The 25561-nt window shown below is 42.9% G+C and overlaps 1 protein-coding gene across 5 annotated transcripts in view; it reads left to right on the forward strand.

The window, feature by feature from the left end:
• The window catches only part of LOC149191465 (TraB family protein), a 181999-nt gene that overhangs the window by 105549 nt on the left and 50889 nt on the right, over nucleotides 1–25561 (forward strand). For 3 of the 5 annotated variants that reach the window (XM_089404287.1, XM_089404289.1, XM_089404285.1), the window contains exon 3: nucleotides 15329–15367. The exons of the other annotated variants lie outside the window; for them this stretch is intronic. In XM_089404287.1, the coding sequence (XP_089260413.1) occupies nucleotides 15329–15367 (39 nt within the window). The remainder of the gene's footprint in view (nucleotides 1–15328; nucleotides 15368–25561) is intronic. 5 annotated transcript variants of the gene reach the window in all.

Here is a 25561-nt window from a genome sequence, read left to right on the forward strand (position 1 = left end):
GAAGGAGGAGGAGAATGTGGTCCTCGCATTGAAGGGTCCCAGTTAGGGACAGGGGGAGAAGCGAAAGAAGAAGAAGAACCTGTCAAACGTCAAATGCTTCAGATGTGGTGAGCTTGGTCACTACAATACCCAATGTCCTCTCAGGAAGAAGGACAAGGAGGAGAAGCAAGACTAGCAGGCAACATCAACAAAGATCGATATGTTGTCCTCCAGGATGGAGGAAGACTTCGCTATGTTCACTGACATACCCCTAGGAGTGAAGTGGGGTGACTTGGTGTTGTAGCCCGAGAGTGCTATAGATGGGCAGGATTCTTGAGGAGGTCAACCTCTTGGATCAATACCTTGCTACGAAGTCCACAATATTTAGTAGCAGGATGGATCAATGACAGTTGACGCAGTCATATGCCTCAGTGATAGCGCAGATACTAGCACTAGTCAGAGACTCAGGAGACAGATGCATCATACTAATCACAGTTGATTCAGTGTTTAGGATGCTTTTCAGTGGCAGATGTTGTAGTTGCAGCAACAACAGATGAAGATGGAGTTGCAGTGTTGGCAGTAGTTTAGCAGGGTTAGCAGCATCATAGATGCAACACATATTAGAGTTGCGCAGTGGTTGGTGGGTAGTTTGGCCAGACATCAACAATGTGACAGGAGATGATGCAGAGACAAGGTGATGTCACAGAATGTGCAATAGAGCACTTGAACACATTCCTCGCTAAGCGGGAGTGTTAGTTTTTGTAGCCCGTGTTGAGGTGTCCACATGTGTGAAAGTGCTTGGATGATCCAATTTGAAGGATTGACCTGAAATCCTCCTCTAGGGTCCCAAGTGCAGTTGGGGTGCCATCATGTAGTCTCCAACTATCAAATAAGTCCTCCTTCTCTGCGATGTTAGGGTTTCCTCTGGTGCAACAAGCCCTCCCTAGTATCTCAATGGGAGACCATCCTCATTTGGGCTCTGAATCAACTTCTGCCCATCAGGTTGTGTCAAGGCCATCTTGGTGGCATACTGGCCCAATGGTGTCATCATGAAGAATCCTCAAAGCTAGGTCAAAGTTGACCAACATTTGGGTCCTGGAGTTACTCTGGGACATGTAACATCCGCTCACGCTATCAAGAGGATCTAGTCTCTCAACGTTGCATTTGCTTGGGTCATGTACTCCTTTGAAAGGCTTGATTACCTGTGGAGCAAGTGCCCTCAAGGCTCGAGTTAATGTGGACCACCTGACAAAAACAACATGAACTCAAGTGAAAGGAACCATACATCAGATACCAAGATCATATATGCGTCTACGTGGACCAAACTTGAATGTTAAGGGCATGTTAATACTTCAAACAAGGATCACCTTCGATATCTAACTCGACCAAGTTTTGTAATGGTGTTCCCTACCTTGGTAGATGTGGCTAATGACCAACCTTATTTCAAGGGGAAGTGACAATTCCAAGGTCAACGCCTCAATCAATAGGTGTTAGTGAAAATAATGTGGAAATGTAGGGGAAAGGGTTTCATGGCCAAGTTCCATGGTCAAGGGACCAGCTGATGGGGTGTTCACATCCTGAGTGTATGAATTGTAAAGGAGGGAGCAATCGTGGAGGCATGAGATACCCACTCGGCCTGATTTTTCCACCTGTCTTGTGCATCTTTTGCTTCTTCTTGATTATTCCTTGTATTACCGCATATAGCTCAAGGGTTAGAGCTTGCTCTTTATGATATTACCAATTTTATTACTTGTTAAGATGAGTCAGTTCATTGCTCATCAGGGTTGGGACATGCAGGCGTTCCTTTTTGATATAATGGAGCATCATGTGCTATGGAACCGGGTGATGGCCATATGAGGAAGTTAAAGCTCATATTAAGCTTTTGCCCATGCTTTAATCTTATGTCCCGACGATCATTTTCATTTTGATTTACATTCTTTTATTTTGTGGCCATTATATTCTCTTTTATTCTTTTAGTTGCATGAACCTCCAGGGCAGTGTTTTCCTGCCCTACTCAACGAGTGTGAACATATGGGTACCAAATCCCAGTGAACTAATGACATGTTAGACTCGAAGAATGGAGGTGAGATATGGGGCTTGTAATGTGTAACGGAAAGTGTTAAGTATGGTATAGGGGATAATGAACATGCTATCTCAATCATGGATTTTCGAAGTAGTGCCTGTTGATTTTTGGTAGATTTGGAGGTACTCCAAGCCCTAGTGTTTGGGGTTTGGAAGGCAAAGCGCCACAAGTAGGCTTGTGGGCTTGGAACCCAAGCGTGGGGTTTTGCACTGATCAGGATTTGGGCCAAAACCATGATGAATTTGAAGCTGAGAAAATTTGAGGTGATAGAGCTTGGTGTGCCAATTCCAATGTTCCAATGATCACTCAAATTGGAGCTTTAGAAACGAAGATATGAATTTTTGAAGTTGACAATTAATTAATGGACAGTCAAGTCATGTAGGCTTGAAGTGAATTTGTCCAAGAGACATGCCTCTTCATCAATTCGTTGAGCCCCTCATTTGTGTATAAATAGAGGGTGAGTTGATGTCATTTTTTTTTTATACCACATGGTGAATCGGTAACTGCCTGGCCTAATCTAGGGGAGACCCAGGATCAAACCTTCACGCTGCCACTATAACACCAAGAGCATAACCAACCACTTGCAGATCAGTTATACTAAGTTCCTATGATTTTAGCAAGAGCAGACTCAACGGGAAAGGGGAATCCGCCCCTCTAGCCGCCACCACAGCAGGTCAATGTACTCAATGAGATTTGAACTCGGGTCTGCCTGGGCATCGCCCATATGACTTTATCGTCAAACCACACATCACTGTACGTGAGTTGATGTCATTTTATCATCCATTAATGCAACAAAATACAAGGGAGAAGCTCGTTGGAGAGGGAGGACACTTCTATTCTAGGGCCACAACAAGGAGGCAGACCAGCATTGGATTTAGGGACTGTTTGAAGGGTATTTGCAGGGGTTGGAAGTGCTGGAGAAGGGTATGAGTTCCATGCTGTGACATTGGATCCTCTAGGACTGTTTTGAGGTCAGGAAAAGGGTGGGTAGACCCTAAACTAGCATGCCTCAAGCTTGGAGGACACAGTTGTAGCATGCCGTAGTCATTTGAATGTAGTTCGAAGGTTGGTTGAAGGCTGGGACAACCTAGATTTGGAGCAACCCTCCTCGGCCTCTCAAGAAAGGGTAGCGACATCATTTTGGTGCAATTCTGGGTAGAAAACAAGGTTGAAAGAGGGACAAAGTTGTGCCCTAACCAGGCCTAGTTGCAGCGTTTATAAAAGACCTCCAAACAGTGAGCTGAAAGTATGAATTTTGGAGTGCATCTTGTGTTTGTTGGGTCATTGCTTTGACCAGATTTGGATCAGTCTACATTGCAGTTTGTTGGGATCCATTTATTGGAGTTGCCTTGGGCATGAAGGAACTTCAACTAGGAGCAGATCTCGCTATGGAGTGATGTAGGTGTCCTAGTGTGGACAGAGTTGTTGCAGCTTGTGGAAGCCAAGGAGGTAGGGCTGACGTGGCATGTTAGAAGCCCTAACCAATGGGCAATTTCACAGTGAAGTTTGGAGCCTAGATTTGTGCAATAGCTCCTCTATTGCAGAGCAAAGGGAAGATATGGAGAAGTCTGTGGGCAACCGTGTGTAAGGGTCTCCTAGGTGTGAGGATGCCCTAACTAGGTGCAGATGCTACAACGTGGACTTGGTCACTCGTGGACTGTTGGAGGGCAGCGTGAGAGTGGACCAAGTGTGAACGTGGATTGGGCACTTATGGTCTGCTGGAGGATAGCGTGATAGTGTCCAAGTTGGAGCCCGGTGTGCAACACCTTGGTGGACAAAGGTAGTTGCTAGAGTGGTAGTTTTTGAACTCAAGGGTTGACAAACTAGAGGAGCAGTTGTGGAGCCTAAGACTTGTGTGTGGAGAAGGACTTCTACAGCAGATGTGGGGCAGTCCTCCTAGCCTGTGTTCATTGTGGGAGATGGACATCTTGCAGTGATAGGTGGTAGCCCTTCGTGCCCTATGTTGGTCTTCATTGGAGCAGTGCAGGAAGACCATAGTGGGATGAATTCCTTGAGTAGCCGAGGAGCAGTAGTGGGCAAATCAAGAGTTGTTCACAAGTGGAGCTGTGAACAACTCGACAGAGTCTCGATGTGTTGATGCGTTGATTGAAAAACAATCAACTAGAGAGAAGATTGGATAGCCGAGATTCAGTGGCCAGATGGACTTGGAGCATTGATAGAGGCAGGAGCTGTAGATCGGGAGTTGAAGGACTGGGCAGGTACAGGGTATGACCGAGAGGAGCTGAGAGAGCACGCTACATCAGCCAGATGGTTAGAGTATCTTGTTGAGGGAAGATTGGTCGTCAATGTACTGACACCAAGCCCCAGTTTGTATCTTGTACTAGTGGATGTATGAGGGCCATTATCCCTGGTACGAGAGCCCTAGACTGTTGTATTATATGTTGTTTAATATAACGAAGTTGGGTTGAAAAATGTAAAAAGTTGTCTATATTTTGTGCATGTGTGATTTACTGCTGTTTATATTACGCTGTGCAAAGTAATATCGTTGACATTATTGTTTTGGTAGCGTCAAAGATTTTAAGATTCTATCTTAGACCCAAGATCGTGGAAATTCAACATGGTATCAGAGGGTATTTGAGCTACTTTGAGGGACAGTGAATCAGAGTGTGCACAGTGAAGCAACTCAGAGGGAGTTGTGGGTGTCTAGATCATGGAGCAAAGGGTTCAGTTGAAGACATGGATATGTGGTCTTGATTGGCTTGGTAGCGAGATTGGCTGGGAGTTCTAGTGGATTGGTGGTGAGCCTGGAGAACAACAGTTTGTTGTAGAGCAGATTGTTGATCATGGACTTCTGTTGATTTTCCATGGATGGTGGGGACAACACAAGGGTTTCTTTGGGTTGGACGAGATTAGGTTGATCGAGATGGCTTCATGTGATGGACTACAGGTTGGCATGCTAGAGTCTTCATCGAATCGTGATGTTGCATATCCGAGATTGGAGGGATTTTCACGAGTGGTATTTGATCCAGGAGGATGAGTGCTTGCAGGACTGAGCTAGTGGAGATCGTGTAGGCTCAGAGGGAGTCTAGCCTCAGAGGGAGTAGCCTTATGGAAGTTTGGGATCTTTAGGTTCAGATGTGATGAGGCAGAGGCACTACTAAGATTGCCAGATTCATTCTACAGGTTATGCTGCAGTGATGGATGTAAGATGGGCTAGTGTCATTGCCGGAGATGATGATGGTTACTTCCTAGTCTTGGAAGTACCTCCCTCACTAAGAGGGAGTGCTGATTTTTGATAGCTTGGGAGGTACTCCAAGCCCTAGTGTTCGGGGTTTGGAAGGAAAGGCGCCACAAATAGGCTTCTGGGCTTGGAATCGAAGCGTGGGGTTTTGCACCCATCAGGATTTGGGCCAAAACCATGATGAATTTTAGGTTGAGAAAATTTAAGGTGATAGAGCTTGGTGTGTTGATTCCAATGCTCCAAATATCACTCAAATTGGAGCTTTAGAAATGAAGATATGAATTTTTGAAGTTGACGATTAATTAATGGACAATGAAGTCATGTAGGCTTGAAGTGAATTCGTCCCAGAAACATGTCTCTTCATCAATTCGTGGAGCCCCTCATTTGTGTATAAATAGAGGGTGAGTTGATGTCATTTTATCATCCATTAGTGCAACAAAATACAAGAGAGAAGCTCGTTGGAGAGGGAGGACACTTCTATTCTAGGGCCGCAGCAAGGAGGCAGACCAGCGTTGGAATTAGGGATTGTTTGAAGGGTATTTTCAAGGGTCTGAAGTGTTGGAGAAGGGGCCGAGTTCCCTTGCTGTGACACTGCATCCTCTAGGACTATTTTGAGGTCAGGAAACGGGTGGGAAGACCTTAAAATAGCATGCCACAAGCTTGGAGCAGCTAGTTGTAGCATGCCACAGTCATTTGAAGGTAGTTGTAAGGTTGGTTGAAGGCTGGGACAAACCAGATTTGGAGCAGCCCTCCTCGGCCTCTCAAGAAAGGGCAACCGCATCATTTTGGTGCAATTATGGGTAGAAAACAAGGTTGGAAGAGGGACAAAGTTGTGCCCTAACCAGGCCTAGTTGCACCGTTTATAGAAGACCTCAAAATAGTGAGCTGAAGGTATGCATTTTGGAGTGCATCTTGTGTTTATTGGGTCATTTCTTTGACCGGATTTGGATCTATCTACATTGCAGTTTGTCGGGATCCATTTGTTGGAGTTTCCTTGGGCATGAAGGAACTTCAACTAGGCGCGGATCCCGCTATGGAGTGATATAGGTGTCCAAGTGTGGACAAAGTTGTTGTACCCTGTGGAAGCCAAGGAGGTAGGGCTGACGTGGCATGTTAGAAGCCCTAACCAGTGGACAATTTCACAGTGAAGTTTGGAGCCTAGATTTGTTCAATAACCCCTCTATTGTAGAGCAAAGGGCAGATATGGAGAAGTCTGTGGGCAGCCGTGTGTAAGGGTCTCCTTGGTGTGAGGATGCCCTAACTAGGTGTAGATGCTATAGCATGGACTTGGTCTCTCCTGGACTATTGGAGGGAAGCGTGAGAGTGGACCAAGTTTGAACGTGGATTGGGCACTTATGGTCTGCTGGAGGACAGCGTGATAGTGTCCAAGTTGGAGCCCGGTGTGCAACACCTTGGTGGACAAAGGTAGTTGCTAGAGTGGCAGTTGTTGAGCTCTAGGGTTGACAAACTAGAGGAGCAGTTGTGGAGCCCAAGACTTGTGTGGAGAAGGACTTCTACAATAGATTGGGGCAGTCCTCCTAGCCCGTGTTCATTGTGGGAGATGGACATCTTGCGGTGATAGGTGGCAGCCCTCTGTGCCCTATGTCGGTCTTCATTGGAGCAGCGCAAGAAGACCATAGTGGGCTGAATTCCTTGAGTAGTCGAGGAGCAACAGTGGGCAGATCGAGAGTTGTTCACAAGTGGAGCTGTGAACAACTCGACAGGAGTCTCGATGTGTTGATGCGTTGATGGACGAACGATCAACTAGAGAGCAGATTGGATAGCCGAGATTCAGTGGCCAGATGGACTTGGAGCATTGATAGAGGCAAGAACTGCAGGTCGGGAGTCGAAGGACCGGGCAGGTACAAGGTACGACCGAGAGGCGCTGAGAGAGCGTGCTACATCAGCCAGATGGTTAGAGTATCTTGTTGAGGGAAGATTGGTCTTTAATGTATTGACACCAAACCCCAGTTTGTATCTTGTACTAGTGGATGTATGAGGGCCATTATCCCTAGTACGAGAGTCCTAGACTGTTGTATTATATGTTGCTTAATATAACGAAGTTGGGTTGAAAAATGTAAAAAGTTGTCTATTTTTGTGCATGTGTGATTTATTGATGTTTATATTACGTTGTGCAAAGTAGTATCGTTGAGATTCTTGTTTTGGTAGTGTCAGAGATTTTGAGATTCTATCCTAGACCCAAGATTGTGAAATTCAACAGTGCCACTCCTATAATCAACCCTAAGGCCTAAGGGAGGTCCCACTAGACTAAAGATTAATCTGCTTGGTAACATGAGAGAACATATTCACTGTCAAGAGTGGTCAATTTTCTAGATCACCCCTTTATCCATACTAAATGCCCAAAACGAGCAAGCATAAACCCTCGATTGTAGAATGATCAAAGTACCTTTTGATTAGTAACCCACCTTCATCCAAGTGGTAATGTTGAATGGAGAGAGCTATGTGGTTGATGCATATGGTGGAAGCACATGGCATATTATTATCGAATAATGAATAGTAGGGGCTGATTGTTGGCTGGTTGTCAAATGCAGGAGAAACTTTTCCTCCAATGGGGTTACCCATTTTGGTGGGTAACATTGATGGCAAAGGACCAACAAAGGACTAGCAATGTGTTGCTTAGTAGTATGTGTGATATGTTGTTGAGCTGATTTGTACATTGTGTTGTAAGGTTGATTGTGCAACTCAAATGTATGCTTGATGGCTTAGTATACTTGTGTTGTCTGATGCTTGATATACATATGTTGTTTGATGCTAAGGGTGATAGCAGCAAAAGAATAGCAAAGGCAAAGGAGCAATAAAGGAGTAGCACAACAAATGAAAAACAGGAGCAACAAGATTGTAGGTGATGCTTGTGATGCTTGGGGATGTTGATGAGCTGGTGATGTTGGCTTATGTTGTTCTATGCATATGAGGAGTGAGATGTTGTGATGCAAGAAAATTATTGTAATGCAAGGCAAAGGCAAGACTCCATGATAGCAAAGGAAAGACTCGTCACTCAAGGCTGCTGAGGCAATGGCATGATGTTAAATTATGGTATGTTCTATGCTTAGAGCAGTTTACTTCAATTTTTCTTATTAGCCACTATTTAGCAATCACATAAACATAAAGTAAAATGCTCATAGAACATTAATAGATCGACAGAAAACAAGCCAAGACAAGAGACACAAGATGTGGCGGCTAGCCGGGGACAAAACCCAATGCGGGGAAACCCTTTGATCAATTCTTCTTTAATCTTCAATAGTTCTGCAGAGAGAAATAGTACAATTTAGAAATCTGTAATTTTATAACAACAGCAGAAAACCCTAAATCAGCAAAGTCAAACTTAGTCAAACAGCCCCGGATTGACCTCTAGTCAACCTTGAAGAACTCGCTCTTCAACAACAAACTTCCGCAGCCCAAAACAACCCTTGGTCAGCAATCAAAACAACAGCCAAAGGTCAGCAGTCTGGGTCAGCCCTAACCAGTCAACACAACACCCAAACAACCAGCGCAGGTCAGCACTTGGTCAACGCTTCACAAAACAACCCAACACTTGGTCAACGCAGCCCTAGAAAAGTCAATGTTGCCTAGGAAGTCAACGCTTCCCTAAAATCAATCAACGCTGCCCTAAACAGAAAATGCGTCCTTCTTCTTGCATGTGTGAGAGAAGTTGCTCCTTTGTTGGCCCAAAGAGATGAGGGGAGAGAAGATGAGTTGAGATGAGATGAGTGAATAATGACTCAACCTCACTTGTACTTATATGATGTGCTGGGCATGTGTGCCACACATTTAGTCACTGGCCGACCTTGACAATTTGTCAAGTAAATACAAATAAATTCATATCTCCATAAGTACTTGTCGGAATCAGATGATCGTTAGATCAATCCTACACCTCTCGACGAGAGGAATCTAGGAAAAATATCAGCTGCCATAAATAATATGACCCACATGGAGTTTGGGCCTAGTTGTGAATTTTAACACTCCCTCTCAACTAGGGAGAACTCGATCTGCTACTCTGTCTGACCATCGTTACTATCTCTGACATCAAATGCACTGCCCTGCATTGCTCGACTCTGCTCTACTAAACTATGAAGAAGAAGAAATGATCAAGGATGTATCATACCATCCTCCACTGACCCGAAGTCAGTCTTAGAGTGTGTCATACCACTCTCACTGATCGCAGATCAGTATCATTGATCCCTGATCAATGGAGGTCATCCTGGCATAGGGAGTACGGTAGATACAATGATGCATCCATCGATAGTACTACTAATGGTCCCTAACCCCATTTTCCTACTCATTGAGTAGATGAGAGGTACTTCCCATAAGTCCCAGACTGCATGGGTAGGATGCCTCGACAGGAGAACTAATCATCCTGTCCCAAAGTCGCCACGAGGTATCACAGGGGAAGGTTGAACCTTTCATCCTGTACATAGCGCACCACCAGGGGAGGGTGAGTTGCCCTGTGGTCGCATGTAGCTCCAAGAAGTTCCCAAGCCCCTTGGAGCTCCCAGAGCTCAATGTATGCATCATACATGACCCTCATAAGAGTGTCTCTCAACGACACCAAGTCATTCTTGAAAAGTCAAGAATTTGACCTTTCCCAGGGGCTTCGTTAAAATGTCGGCGACCTTCTCATTTGTACTGATATGTTGGAGCCTTATTGCTCCCCGCTGCACCATATCCCGGATATAGTGGTACCTGATATTGATATGCTTGGAGCGATCATGAAATACGAGATTCTCTGATAAACGAATCTCACTTTGGTTGTCACACAGGATCATGGTAGTATCCAATGTAAATCCAAACAACTCACTAAAGAGCTTCCGCAACCAGACTTCCTCACAAGAGGCCATACTTGCAGCAATGTACTCTGCCTCAGCGGTGCTCAAAGCCGCCGACTTTTGCTTCTGCTCATCCGGGATATTGAGGCAGATCCCAAAGAGAAACAACACCCGAAAGTGTTTTTTCGGTCCACCACACTGCCTGCCCAATCAACATCGGTATATCCATGTAACCTCACATCTTCGGAAGTGTATCTCGACCCACGAGTGATTGTGCCACGAAGGTATCTCAACAAATTCTTGGCACCAATCCAATGTTTGTGGTGAGGCTCAACCATATGTTGACTCAATGTGTTGACTGCAAAACATATATTCAGACGGGAGTTCACCAAGAACATCAATGCTCCGATGAGTTGACGATACTCGGTAGCATTTTGTAAAACAGGTCCGGCAGCACTACCGCTTAACTTCTTGAAGTCAAGCTCCATCGGGGTAGTCACAGGCTTGCAGTCCACCATACCGAATCTCTCCAATATCTTCACCACATATTTTCCTTGAGATAGGAAAATCTCCCCTAGCTTTTGCCAAACTTCCAGTCCTAGAAATAGTGCATCAGGCCTAGGTCCTCCATCTCAAACTTAGTAGCCAACTACCTCTTACATTTGTGAATGAGAGGGTCTACACCTATCAAAAAGAGGTCGTCAACGTACAACACCAGTATGAGAGGTTTGTCATCTTCAACCTTAAAGTAAAGGTTAGGGTCGGCTTCACTCCTAGTGAATCCCAGCTTCATCAAGTAGCTATCGATCCTCTCATACCACGCTCGGGGTGCTTGCTTCAACCCATAGAGGGCTTTCTTCAACCTGCACACATGAGATTCCCGATCATGAATCTCAAATCCTTCGGGTTGTTCCACATAGACTTCCTCTTTGATCGAACCATGCAAGAATGCAGTCTTGACATCCATCTAATGTAGGTTCCATCCTTGCGAAGCAGCAAGGGCTATGATCGAGCGGATGGTGGTATATCGGGCAACAGGTGCAAATATCTCGTCATAGTCTATACCTTCCTTCTAAGAGAAGCCACGAGCGACAAAACGAGCCTTATAATTTTCAACACTTCCATCAGCTCCATGCTTTATCTTATAAAGCCATTTGATGTGACAACAGCTTTGTCCTGGGGTCTGGGGACCACATCCCAGACATCGTTCTTCATGATGGACTCATATTCCTCAGTCATAGAATCCTTCCATACTTGATGCTTGACAGCTTTTGCGAACGACAAAGGCTTATTTTGAATGATCGTGCTCATGATGGTCAAGTATCCCTGATACCTGGTCGGCTTCTTACTTTCACGGAAAGTCCCTGTGGGTGCAATGTGTCCTTCGGCATCATCAAGTGTCCCCCTGAGCCATGAAGGCCTCTTCCTAGAAGAGGAAGGTTCTTGCGGAGGGGGATCAATAGGATCCATAGGTTCTTCCACATCAGGCATCGTCTCATCTTCCTTTTCCTCTAGTTTCCTGGTGTCAGCTTCTTTAGATTCCCTTAGAGTAGGAAGATTGTCAACTTTGCTAAGATCCATATCTTTGTTAAAGGTGACATCATGGCTAATCTCGACTTCCCTTTGACCAACCACATAGATTCTATAGCCCTTAGTATTTTCACTATAGCCCATGAAGATTCCTTTCTTTCCAGATGCACCCAATTTATTCCTTTTCTCTTTCGACACATGAAAATATATAGGACTTCCAAAAATTCTAAAATGAGACACGTCAGGTTTCTTACCACTGAAAATTTCTTCGGGAGCCTTGGAACCCAATGCTTGATGAGGGCATCGGTTTTGCACATATACGACAGTATTCGCAGCTTCGGCCCATAGAAACTTCGGAAGCCTTTGATCATGGAGCATAGCACGGATATCTTCCACAATCATACGATTCTTCCTTTCCACCACACCATTCTATTCAGGAGTATATGGTGTTGTAGTCTCCCTCTTAATGCCAGCCTCTTTGCAAAAGTCATGGAACTCATTGGATTCATACTCAGTGCCATTATCAGTCTTTAAGATCTTGATCTTCTTTTTGGTTTGATTCTCAATCAAGGTTTTGAAGTGACGAAACTAGGAGAACACTTCATCCTTCTTTTTCAAGGAGTATATCCAAGTCTTGCGAGAATAATCATCTGTAAAAGTGAGGTAATATAAATATCCTCCCAAGGAGTTCACAAGTATCATACTAGATATGTTTGAGTGAACCAACTACCATATATCAGAGGTCTTGCTATGGCTTGAGGGGAATGGTCCCCTTTTGAGCTTTCCTTTTGCACATCCTGGACATACACCTTCTTGCTCTACTTTGAACTTGGGCATCCCTGTCACCATTTGTCTTACATCGGGTAGAGCTTTATAATGAAGGTGAGTAAACCTCCGATGCCATAGTTCGGACTGAAGAGATGTGTCACAAGACATGACACCCAACGGACTTCCTCCGACTTGATATAATGAATCAACTCGAAACCCAAGAGTGAAATCATCTTTAAAATTCTTTTTCCATACACGTACCTTGCCATCGATGAAGGTCACCTTGTAGCCTTTGTCTTCCATTGCCGAAATGGACACCAGGTTCTTTTTTAGATCAGGTACATATAGGACTTCTTGCAAATGAATTGTATTACCCTAATTCAATTGAAGAGTGACATTCCCTATGCCTTTCACGGGATATTTTGAGTTGTCCCCAAGAACAATTTCCAGGTTGGTCTCCTTCTCTATCAGATTAGAGAGAGCTTCTTTGTAACCAGTGAAGTGCCTTGAGGCACCACTATCAATAAGCCAATTTCCCAGTGAGTCCGGGGGAGCAGTAGTAGAGAGGGCCGCTGGTAGATAATATTCATCTTGCTTATTGTTAACAACGTTAGATTCATACTTGGAGTTTCTTGCCTTCTTGGAGGGTTGACCACTTCCTTGATTTATGGCATTCCTCTTTCCTTTGCCATTGAACCTGCCATTCCTTTGATTGCCTCGGGAGTGATTTTGATCATCGTCATGATGTGAGTCCTTTTTATCAGGGCACTCCCTTGCATAGTGGCCCATTTTGTTGCAATTGTAACATCTTCCTTTTCTTCCACCCTTCGGTCCGGCCTTTCCTTTAGATTTAGCCCCGAAATTGTTTCTCCTTTTAGCATGAGAGGAGAATGCAATGGGATTGCGTCTAAGTGTAGGCATTTCCTGCTCTTTCATCCTTGTTTCTTCTTGAATGCATCTCGCCAGCAGTTCCTCAAATCCTGGGATTACATTATTGTTGAGAAGAGTGGTTTTGAATATATACGATTCAGATGGGAGCCCTCCGAGAGTTGTGATACTCATTTCCCTGCTAGGAACAACTTCCCCAATTGATAGGAGATCATTCTTGATCTCGGTGATCCTTAAGAAGTATGCTTGCATACTCTCATCTTTGCCCTTCTTAATTTCCTTCAACTTATTTCTAAGGAACAAAACTTGATTTGCATCATTAACTTTAAATAATCTTACCAGTTTATTCTAGATTCCTTGGAGGTGGTCAGCGCGGAAACATAGGCCACCAAGCGTTTGTCGATAGAGTCCCGGATGATTTTCTTTGCTTTGACTTCTCCCCTGGTCCACTTGTTCCTAGCAGCAATAGATGCATTTGATGGAGGCTCAACGATTTTGCCTCTCACATGGTCCAACACTTCCTGCTTTTCTAATGTTAGATCGAGAGACATCTTCCATCCGTGATAGTCAGGCTTCTCACAGAGCTTGTTTTCAGCTGGGAAGTGTGATGAGGACCCCATGAAGTCTTTGAGATTGCTTCAACAACCTTCAGTGATTTCTCTTGCTCTTTCTCTTGCTTGGGATTTGTTTTCACCCCACCTCTGATACCATGTTAAATTATGGTATGTTCTATGCTTAGAGCAGTTTACTTCAATTTTTCTTATTAGCCACTCTTTAGCAATGACATAAACATAAAGTAAAAAGCTGATAGAACATTAATAGATCGACAGAAAACAAGCCAAGACAAGAGACACAAGATGTGGAGGCTAGCCAGGGACAAACCCCAATGTGGGCCAGAAAACCCTTTGATCAATTCTTCTTTAATCTTCAATAGTTCAACAGAGAGAAATAGTACAATTCAGAAATCTGTAATTTTATAACAGCAGCAGCCAACCCTAAATCAACAAAGTCAAACTTAGTCAAACAGCCTCGGATTGACTTCTAGTCAACCTTGAAGAACTCGGTCTTCAACAACAAACTTCCACAGCCCAAAACAGCCCTTGGTCCACAGTCAAAACAACAGTCAAAGATCAGCAGTTTGCGGTCAGCGCTAACCAGTCAACGCTGGTCAATGTAGCACCCAAATAGCCAGCACAGGTCAGCCCTTGGTCAACGCTTCACAAAACAGCCCAGCACTTGGTCAATGCAGCCCTAGAAAAGTCAATGCTGCCCAGAAAGTCAACGCTGCCCTAAAATCAGTGAATGCTGCCCTAAACAGAAAATATGTCCTTCTTCTTGCACGTGTGAGAAATGCTGCTCCTTCGCTGGCCCAAAGATATGAGGGGAGAGAAGATGAGTTGAGATGAGATGAGTGAATAATGACTCAACCTCACTTGTACTTATATGATGTGTTGGGCATGTGTGCCACACATTTAGTTGCTGGCCAACCTTGACAATTTGTCAAGTAAATACAAATAAATTCATATCTCCATAAATACTTGTCGGAATCGGATGATCGTTAGATCAATCCTACACCTCTCGACGAGAGGAATCTAGGAAAAATATCAGCTTCCATAAATAAGATGACACAGAGTTTGGCCCTAGTTGCCAATTTTAACACATGAAGAAGTAGTGATACAAGATGTTGCAAAGCAGATATATGGCTTTAGAGAGTGATGCATTACTTTCATATGTTGCATGCATATTGATTGCATTGGAGAGTGAATGTTGTACATGTGTTATGTGTTATAATGTGTTGTTTACTTGCATGATCTTGGTATTATGTTGGTATATTTAATCATTACAGGGGGCTGGAAATATTTGGAGCTCTTAATTGTGTTTTAATATTCAAAATATGAAGAGGTGTGAAACGAATGGGTGGAATGCAAAGAGGAAAAATTTTTCACTCCATATTAAAGTTTGGAATAACAACAACCATCAGAGCTTGCTTATAAAAATGTGTGAGGTTTCTAGGCTGTAGAGTTAGAGTTTTCGGTGAATGTAAGAGCTGATTTGAGTTGTTTATTACCTGGCACGTATGGAGCAAATGTGAAGCAAATTTGAGGAGAAGAAGAAGTAGAGACAGAGATGAAGGTATGCAGATTTATAGACCAGGTAACCAACACATTGTTTTCTTTATGTATCAAGGGATTGTAGTCTTCTTTCAAGTTGCAGCTTGATAAATAACAAGTTGGAGCCTCTTGAGGTAGGAGCCTCCTGTGGGTTGTAGCTTGCAGAAAACTTATGGGAGTTGGAGCTTTTTTGCATGTTGTAGCTTGCAACAAAAATTTAGTAGCCTCTTGTAGGTTGGAGCCTATAGAGAATTATATGTAATAAGGGAGTAGGAGTTTGCCTCTGCATCACAACAATAACAAAATCATCGTTTTCTCCCTTTATGGGTTTCCACTTATATCTGGTGTCCATATGTGTTGTTGTCATGTGCTTATGTGATGTTTTGGTATGTGTTATTGTCATGTGCTTATGTGATGTTTTGGTTTACTTATTACTTCTTGTTCACATATTAAATTTGCTGCTTATTATGCGTTAAGATGCTCATTAAAAAAATTTAGTTAATGAGTTTAAAGAAAATCAAATTAATGTCTATGAATGTACTACACTGACTCACCCACCCTCTTAGTTCAGTCAATTTTCATCAATTGGTATCAGAGCCGGTTCCTTCGGTGTAAGCCTAACAATTTGAAGGTAGACCTGGTTAAGTCATGGACTATGAAAGTGTTTCCGTGCTAACTGCGACAAACTTTAATGAATGGAGAGATAAGGTAAAATCTAAACTAATAGCTTATGGACCTAGTGTATGGAAGCTAGTATGTGATGGTTACTGTAAAGACTCTCCCTTTGTACAAGAACAACAATGAAATGCTCAAGCAAAATGTGCAATCTATAACAACCTTCACAGTAAAGATCTTGATACTGTTATAGACTTAATATCTGCAAAATAAATCTAGGATAGATTGCAACTCATGCATGAAGGAGATACCACTGACAATAGTACAAAAAAAGAGAAGAGAAAGAGGAAGAAGAAAAGGCCCTCTCAAAAGGAAAGTGTTCAGTTGAATGAGATGTCTATGTGTGAATGAACTTGAAGAAAATTTAGCTCAAAAATTAATCAAGCTTGACTCAATCCTGGATGAAATAGGAAGATTGAGTAATGAAAACAAAGATTTGAAGCAACTAGTTCAGATACGCGATAAGAGAGAGCATGAGTACAAGGAAGAAATTATTACCCTGAAAACACAGCTTGTAGAAGCAAGGAAAACTGAAGAAATGATCAACAAGTGACTGAAGGAAAATGAGGTACAGGGTAAAAGATTAGACGCTGAAGTTGTCTCATCAAATAATGAATTAGATGAAAAGAGGAGATTTCTTTAAGAGTTAGAGGAGGGAAATGTCTCCAAGAAGAACTCAGAAGAGAAGAACAATAACTCAAAGGCAACCATCAATGAAGAGCGCAAAAAGATACACAACATTTCCAACATTTCTTGGTCATATAAGGTGCTATTTATGTAGCAACCTTGGCCACAAAGCCAAAGAATGCAAGCTACAATATACCTTAAAGAGCTCCAGACAGAAGATGAAAACAACTCCAAGCAAACCAAACAATGAAGAAAATGCAGACAAAAGATGACAGTCAACTAAGGTATGGAAGAGGAAGAAAAAGGAACAGCCTGAGACTTTAATAGAAAAATGAAGTCATCATGGCCTCAGGGGGAGCTGCTCATGAGGGAAATAAAGAATATGGTTAATGACAATGTTAGAGAAGCAACATCTCAGGGGGAGAGCTGTCCCAATAGTATCTTGGAAGTATATTATATATGTTGAAGTCTTTGCAATAACTCTTTAATGAAAAAGGGGTTATGATGATCATGATCAATTGGAATACCAAGAGGAGAAGTTCTTGAAATGAAGAGAATTAAATTATGACGCTGATATGGACACATAATACCATTTTTTAAAAGAGAAAAGGAGTCTTCATTGTGATCTCCTAGATGTACAAGCAAACATTAATAAAGTCTAGGAATTCATGGACTATTTACTTCTCTGCAGTATATAATGACAATGCTAACATATGACATCAAACAAAGGAAATAGCAGGAGAGTCCTATTACCCACCATTTTTTAGATAATATCCCTAGGAGAAAACTTTTCTCCAAGATGGTCCTCAGCTGACAGCCAACAGCCCCTTGCGGCCACCAGCTAGCTCATTGTGCCATTTTTCTGCCACTTGAGCCAGCCATGTGGTCCCTCACCCATCTTCCATGATCGTATGTTTGAAGGTGGGCCTCTTCAATTTCAAGGTATGCTTTATCATTTGGAAATTGAGTATTGTAGTTTTCTTATCATGGACACTTCTGGGCATGGATTAATGGGGGGATTCGGCGACAAGAATGGACTATGTCTGTGCTTTTGTCCCCTATACCCCTTTTAGGAATTAACCTTGGATTCTAGTCCTGTGGGATCTCTTTTACTGATCATTTGCTCCCAGGAATGGTATTTCATGGGAAACCCTGATTTTGGTTGCGTGGTTCTGCTCCCTTATCTGCTTATATTACCTTCTTTCCATTCATTATTATCCCATTCATCATTTCTCCCACCTGGGTCCACATTCCTCCATTGGGTCCACATAGGGTTAGCTTGCCCCTCCCCCTTGCCCACATCTTGGATCATGCCCTGGAATGAAGCCCGAAGGTTGATGAAGATGAAAAGAAAGATAAAAGCATATGTGGCCACATTCAATAGGAAAATGTACCACAAAATGCAAAAGATGGCTGGGACAAATACATTTAGCACGTGGGCAAAAGCCAATACATGAGCTCTACCCCATCATCATGGCTATCACCTTGGTTCTTAGTGCTTCTGTGAACCTCCTTCATCATATTGGAACCCATGATTGTCCCAACCCCTGGTGGGCAATGAACTGCCCCACCTTAAAGGGGGTATTCACTGCTTTATCTTATACATCATGCTCTTACCCCTTGAGCCTCGAGTAATTAATCAAAGAAAATCATAAAAAGACAAAAGGCATATAAATAAGGGTGGAAAAATCAAGGTTGGGGCACCTCATGTATCACGATTTCTCCCTCCTATGCATTATAAACCCAAGTGTGGGCTTCCCACTTATTAGCTACCCTTGTACCTCGTCATGTGACCTAGGGCCGCCCCTTCTCAATCCCTACTTCATTCACCTATCTGCCACATGCCATCACCTTTTGAAGGATGTATCTTGACTATATTATCCCCTTTAGAAGTAGAAACCACCTAATAGGATTATTGGTTAACCCCATTTGGAGTTTAGGAGACATTTGCACATCTCGAAGCCCATTATGGAAGGGCGGGCCATTATGAAGTTCCCACTTGTGGTCCATGATTTGGTAAGCTCATTTATTCGATTTCTCTAATGATTTGTTGTACTGGAAGGCTAGGGGACGCGTTGGATCTTATGCAGGATTGCAGATGGTTTCCATTTTGGGTTTGGTCTCCCTATACGGGGTCCTAATCCTCCAGAGGGCTACATTGGCACATGTAGGGTGGGCGTTGAGAGCCATGGGCCTCCACAACAATAGATTGCACTCTATGGATCCCCATGGCCATTTAGAGATTGCTCTTGGTTCACTTATTGGACGAGGAGGATGCACCTGATCCATCATGCCCAGCTGGCCCCAAACTTACACCATACACTAGGCAGATGATCTAGGACTTGCACGATGATTTGGCATCACTTACACCATCATCCTAGCCCTTGTAGGCGATCTACAGGCATCTTCGATTTGTTTGGAGACCCATGAGGATACTTGTGTGCCCTGACATGTCATTTGGAGCACCACAGGCTATTACAAAGGGCCAACCCCTTGTGCACTACTTTTGAGGGTCCTATTCTTCATTGTGGCACCCATGGACCTCATTAGGCCTCTTAGAGGTCCCTACGACATGCATAAATTATTATTTGACATCTTGAGAGGTTTACTTTTTCATTTATGAGCTAGTTTGGTGGGCTTGTGACCAAAAGTTGAATTGTTAGAACATTATTTTATTTTTGAGGCTTATGTAGGCCAAGGAGGCTAATTCAAACTCCTAAGTTATGTATAAATACAAGTGAAATGAGCTCATTTGCTAATCATCACTTTGGATTATTGGAGTTTTATGGATGAATTTTGATGTGTGGATATTGGTCTATCTTATCTTGGAGCTTTTCTCTTGTCAATTGTGGATGGCTGGATATATTCTGTTACATGTAAGTACATGCTTTCAATGTTATTATTGTTTTACTTTTTCATATACATTGGACTGTGATTTCGCTATTTTTAGGGCTAATTGCTGCATGCATTTACTACTTTAAATTGTGGAATTTTGTCTCTTTTATAACATCTCTCAATGTATGGGCCATGTAATATGAACAAAATCTCCTAGGGGTAAATTCTGTCATAGAATTTGACCCTGATAAGATATTCCCTTGATCATACTTGAAGATAATGCCACCTACCCCGTGAAAGGGATAGGTACTGTTACTCTTCACTTGAATCAGGGTCAAACTATTCATATACAAGAAGTGTTTTATGTGCCCGATTTGAAGAAGAACCTGGTGTGTATTTCTGCAATGGAAGATAAAGGCTTCAAAGTAGCGTTTGTTGATGGAAAGATACGTATTTGGCAAAGAAGCCCTAAAGATGCATTTACTCTTGGATTTAGGGTTGATGGTCTCTATCAATTTGGAGGAAGTCCATTGGGATCTTTGACAAGCGATGCTTCTCTCCAATCTGAACTATGGCATCGAAGCTTTGTCCACTTACATTACAAAGTATGTCTGAATTAAATATGAAACATGAAGGTGTTTGTCAGAGTTGTGCAGTTGGGAAACTTACAAAGGGGCCATTCCCTTCTAGTGAAAGCAAGATTACTGATATTCTTCAATTGGTTCATTCCAATCTATCTGGTATGTTGCCCGTAGCATCATTGGGAGGACACCTATATTATGCAATCTTTGTGGATGACTTATCACGCAAAACATGCATCTATTTCTTGAAGAAGAAGGATGAAGTGTTCAAATGGTTTCGTTCTTTCAAAGCATTGGTGGAAAATCAAACAGGGAAGAATATCAATATATTGAGGATCAACAATGGAACCAAATATACATAAAATGAATTCAATTATTTTTGCAAAGAGGCTGGCTTTAAGAGGGAGACCACTGTCCCATACACCCCTGAGCAAAATGGCGTTGCTGAAAGGAAGAATCGAACAATCATGGAAGCCACCCATGCCATGCTCCATGATCAAGATCTGCCGAAGTTCTTATGGGGAGAAGTTGCCAACACTGTTGTATATGTTCAAAATAGGAGCCCGCGTTAAGCATTGGATTTCAAGACACCCGAGGAAGTTTTCATTGGTAATAAACTTTATGTTTCTCATTTTAGAATATTTGGTTGTCCAGTGTATTTTCATGTGCCTAAAGAGAAAAGAAACAAGTTGGAAGTTTCGGGAAGAAGGGTATATTTGTTGGCTACAGTGAAAATTCCAAGGCATATAGGTTCTGTGTGCATGGTCAAAGAGATGTGGAAGTAAGTTGTGATGTCACCTTTGATGAAGACACTCCCCTTGGGAAAGCCAGAGATCTCCCTATCCCAAGGAAGGACGTTGATGATGTTTCCGAAATATAGGATGAACTTCCGACAGATGAGCCTATGCCCGATGTTGATGGTTCGATGAATCCTATTGATCCACCTCTTGGTGATCCCTCTACCTCAAGGAAATGACCCCTATGGCTCAAGGATACTCTCGAAGATGCTGAAAGACATATTGCTCCAAAAGGGCAATTCGTGAAAGTAAAAAGCTAAACAGGTACCAAGGATATTTGGCTGCCATGAGAACTATTGTTCAAGTTGAACCATGCATGTTCGAAGAAGCCGTAAAGAACCAAGTATGGAAGGATGCGATGAATGAAGAGTGTTAGAGTCGGTCTAGTAGCCCTCCATCAGCGATCAAAGCTCTTTGCATTTGCATAGGTAGGTGTCTCATCAGTGTCATTCTTTGCATTCCGTTAGGCATGCCATAACCCTGATGGAGGAGCTGGTGTCTTTGTCCCCCTCTGGGCACTGCTGGATCAGCTTGTTTCAGTCATTAAACTTTGTCAAGGTTACTTGTCTATTGTCTTGAGATCAAATTTTTAGGTCTAGGGTTTTTGGTCAAGTTTGTCTTCAAGCTCATGTCTCTGAAGGTCAATAAGTACCCAGCAAGCCAGAGGGATGATTTTTAAAGTATTTTTTCAAAAGATTCTATCTTGTACAGTTAATTTTCACCTTGGATTTAAAAACCCTGTTTTTAAAGCCAAAGTCATTTCTCAAAAATTTTGTGAAAATTGTAAAAAATTCAAAATGATTCAAAGGACAGCATATAACCCTGGCTCCCTTGCCAAGATCCCTCAGAGCCTATCCCTGCAAAAATTATCAAAGAAAAGCATCAAATCAATCAGTTTCAGGACAAAAGGAAACCAAAAAGTCAAGTTTATAAAGTGTCATGGAAAAACATTATAAAGTGGGTTATGACATGAAATTAATTCAAACAAGGCTATAAAAGCCCTAATCTCCCTCCATCAAGCCTCATTGTGCATTCAAGTGATAGAGCAATTGTTTCCAAGAGAGTTTGAGCGAATTGTGTGAGTTGGGAAGGCGCGCGACCCGTTGAACCAGGCGCGCGACCCGTCAGGCACCCTCCGCCAGTGTTAATTTACAACGCGCGCGACCCGTCAGAGGCGCGCGACCCGTTGGGTGAGGCGCGCGACCCATCAGCGCTCTCTCTGCAAAACCGCCAGCAAATTTGCCAAGGAGCCACAAATTGCTAAATTGTGCAAGGTAGGCCCTCCATCATAAAAAATTATTGCTTGTTACAGTTCAAGAAGGTCATGATTATATTTGTAAAGGTCTCCATTTGCAAGTAGAAGTCTCTATTATGCTTTGGCTTGAAGTTGTAAAAATTGCTAGGGTTTATTATGCTGTTTTGAGGTATCCCATTGTTCTTATTTTTTCCACTTCCCATTACATTTTCCTTATCATTTTATGTAAATTTCCCTTCCAAATTTGTTAAAGAGCCCTAAACCCTACCCTTCTTCCCAAGAAATCAAAAGAAAAATTAAACCCTAGCCCTTCCTCCCATATCATTATTGTAAATAAATTTGGAAAATAATGTATATGCAATAATCCTTTCCCTAAACTCCCTGTTTCATTATTATTCCCAGTTTCCCTTTAAAATATCCCTTCCCTAACATTTCCCTTGTGCTCCTTGTCTCCTTGAAACAACATTTTAATTAGCAGTTTGCAAAGCAGAAACAGCAGTACATTTCAGCCACTTTGCTCCTAAAACAATGTCAGAAACCGAAACCAATTATGAGCAAAGTGATGACCATGCATCAGCTTCAGAGTTTGAGGAACAGAGGAGGCCTCACAAGGGTGGAAAGGGTGGTCATCATAGGAGAGAGGAGCCCACCTCTTTGACCGATTTGCAGGCTTGTCCAATGGCAGTATCATGTTTCCGTTATATGTCTTGTTATGAGTTTTGCGAGAGGATCTCTCAGATTCAGCATCACAGGGAGTTGGCTCGCTTATTTGTTTTGCATTTGCATGATGGACATGTGAACCTTACTGGGGTGGATTTTACATTGACACCCGAGATGATTGCTCAAGCCACAGGGATACCGAATGTCGGAGAGGTGTGGAACAAGCGCAGGATGTTGGACAGTGTTCAGTTTGAGCCTTTCATTAGATCTGCATTCATGAGACACTTGACGGGTGTATTTCCCTTCAGATTTCTGAGGAGTGAGTATGCCCCCATGATGAGGCTTATCATGCTCTTTTTCACCTGTGAGGGCAGATTTTCACAGATATATTCGTACCATATTCGCCTGATGATGCATTTCACACAGGTACGGATGATGAACATCCCTGTTTTCATGTGCCAGAACATTGAGAGGATGGTGCCCTTGATGCAGAGGAAGAGCCCAGCACAGCAGTATAGGAGCCTCTATCATTACGGTTTGATTCAGCTTGTGGTCAGACATCAGTTGGCTCAACAGGGTATCACATGGGAGGAGTTCATCTCTCATGAGTTCTTTACAGCACCACCACCACATCCGGAGATTGTTCATGAGGAGGGAGGACCATCACAGCAGCATGATATCCCCGGGACTAGCCATGTCAGCTCTTCTCCATTGGTCACTTATCAGAGAGGCCACAGGGCCTTATTTGCAGCAGCTAGGCGAGTATTTTCTCCACACCAGGTGGAAGGGGTCTCGCCTTCTTCATCAGCACCACGAGTGTTATCTCCACACCAGGTGGAAGGGGCGTCTCCGACAGCAGCACAGGTATCAGAGAGGGGCAAACAACCCAGGATTGATGAGGGGCCATCAGGTGTTCCAGATATAGAGCTTGTTGATCTTGATGTCAGTTCTCCTAGCTTAGAGTCAAAGGAGATCATTCAGCACCTTAGAGCTGAAAATGATGCATTGAAGAAGAAATTAGAAGGGGCACAATGGACAATCTCATATATAGAACAACGCAACAAGCAGTTGGAGGATGAGCAAACTCTTGATGAGTTGTGGAGGATTCGTAGTGACCGCAACTTGAATCGAAGAAGACCCGGTGATTTAGTGCCAGTTGAGCGAGAGGCTATGCTTATCCGGCTCAATGCTCATTTAGAGAGGCTGTTGGCTAAGGCCAACCAAGATAAGAAATTGCTGAGAAACATGAAGAATCATTATTGGGCACAGATGCACGTGTGCAAGGCAAAGATGAAGGTGATCCAAAGGCGGTTGGTCAAAGCACAAAAACGGAGAAAAAGGCCCGATCCCCTCCACATCTTGGCCGAGGCTTCCTTGAAGGAGCATGGCACTAAATAGTTCAGCCCCAGCATAGATTCCAAGAAATTTTGAGCATTTTGGGTGATTTTTGGTTTTTAAGGCAAAAAACAGGTTTTTCCGCTTGACAGGTCTCACCCCCCGCGCGACCCTTTCACTTGGAAACTCTATTTTCAAAAAACTCAGCATTTCTGGATTTGGCATGAAAAGTTACACATGCTCACCCATTGCCAAGAGATTTTATGAAGTTTTGGGCCTCCTGAAAGTCAAAAAACAAGCAAAAAATGACTTTCTGCCACATTTTTGACACACAGAAAGCAGTCTTGGGAGATTGCAATTTTGGAGGGGCAAATGACAACCAAATTCAGAAATTCCAGTTGGGTTGGAAAGTAGACTCACAGACCTTTCCAACAAGCCTACTCTTGCCTCATTTGGACACCTGAAAGTGCCCCAAAAGTGCTCTCAAAGGCGCGCGACCCGTCAGGATTTGGCGCGCGACCCGTCAGGCAAATTGCTCAGGATTTCAGCCTACAGCTCAGCAAAACGCAGTTTTGACTGTGTTTGACTTTTTGGAGTTGATTTTTATCCTTCTTGTTGTAAATGATGTAAATTTATGACACTTTTACACTTATGTATCTCTTCTGGAAGATTCATTCATGAGATAGGTGAAAATTAAATGAATGAATTGGTTTCCTAGTTTATAGAGGCAAGTTGTTTTGACTGCCTAGTTTTCAGTGCTTAGTTTAGAATTGGTTGAAACAGCTCCTAGGATAGTGAGCTCGACCCCTAGAGGCAGGGAAAGATGTTAGATGATCTATATTATGTACTCTCTTGCTCATTTTCATGGTTGGACTCTTGAGGGAGAAGCTCTTATTGTATTACTCACTGTATCTCTGCAATTTTTGGCAAAGGAAGACCAGGGTTTTGCAGTCCTTTTTGGGATTCTTGTGGTCACATGTATTGATGGTGTGTTTTTCTTTGTACTTGTAAGTGTGTTATGTGAATCATTTCCTTACTTTTCCTTCTGCACATTAGGCAAATGAAATGTTAAAGTAGAACTCATGATTGTCATGCTCTGCTTTTAAGTTTGCTTAATATCAATGTTTTTGACTGTTTAAAGGGAATTCAAGGTTATTGCTTGTTCTCTTTAACTCCTCACCGGTCATTCTCATCCATCCATCTCTATTAAAGGCATCAATACTGTTTCCTACCTCGCCCCAAAGAACCCCCTGCGAAAACTGTGTCCAATCCCCGCACCTAAAATTGCCATTTCCCCAATTTTCCACCAAAAACCCTCAAAATCCCAAATCAACTCTTTTGATCAGTTTACTAGCCTAAAATCAGTGTTACCCTATTGGTTATCTCGCCCATTGAAGATCTTTATCGAGATAGACCGGAGAGAGCCCTCTCCTGCCCCGTAGGGCTAGCTA

This window comes from Pinus tabuliformis, chromosome 2_2 (genome assembly GCF_031772625.1).
Source record: "Pinus tabuliformis cultivar Carrire ecotype Pingquan chromosome 2_2, CPIR1, whole genome shotgun sequence".
In the NCBI taxonomy this organism is placed as follows: domain Eukaryota; kingdom Viridiplantae; phylum Streptophyta; class Pinopsida; order Pinales; family Pinaceae; genus Pinus; species Pinus tabuliformis.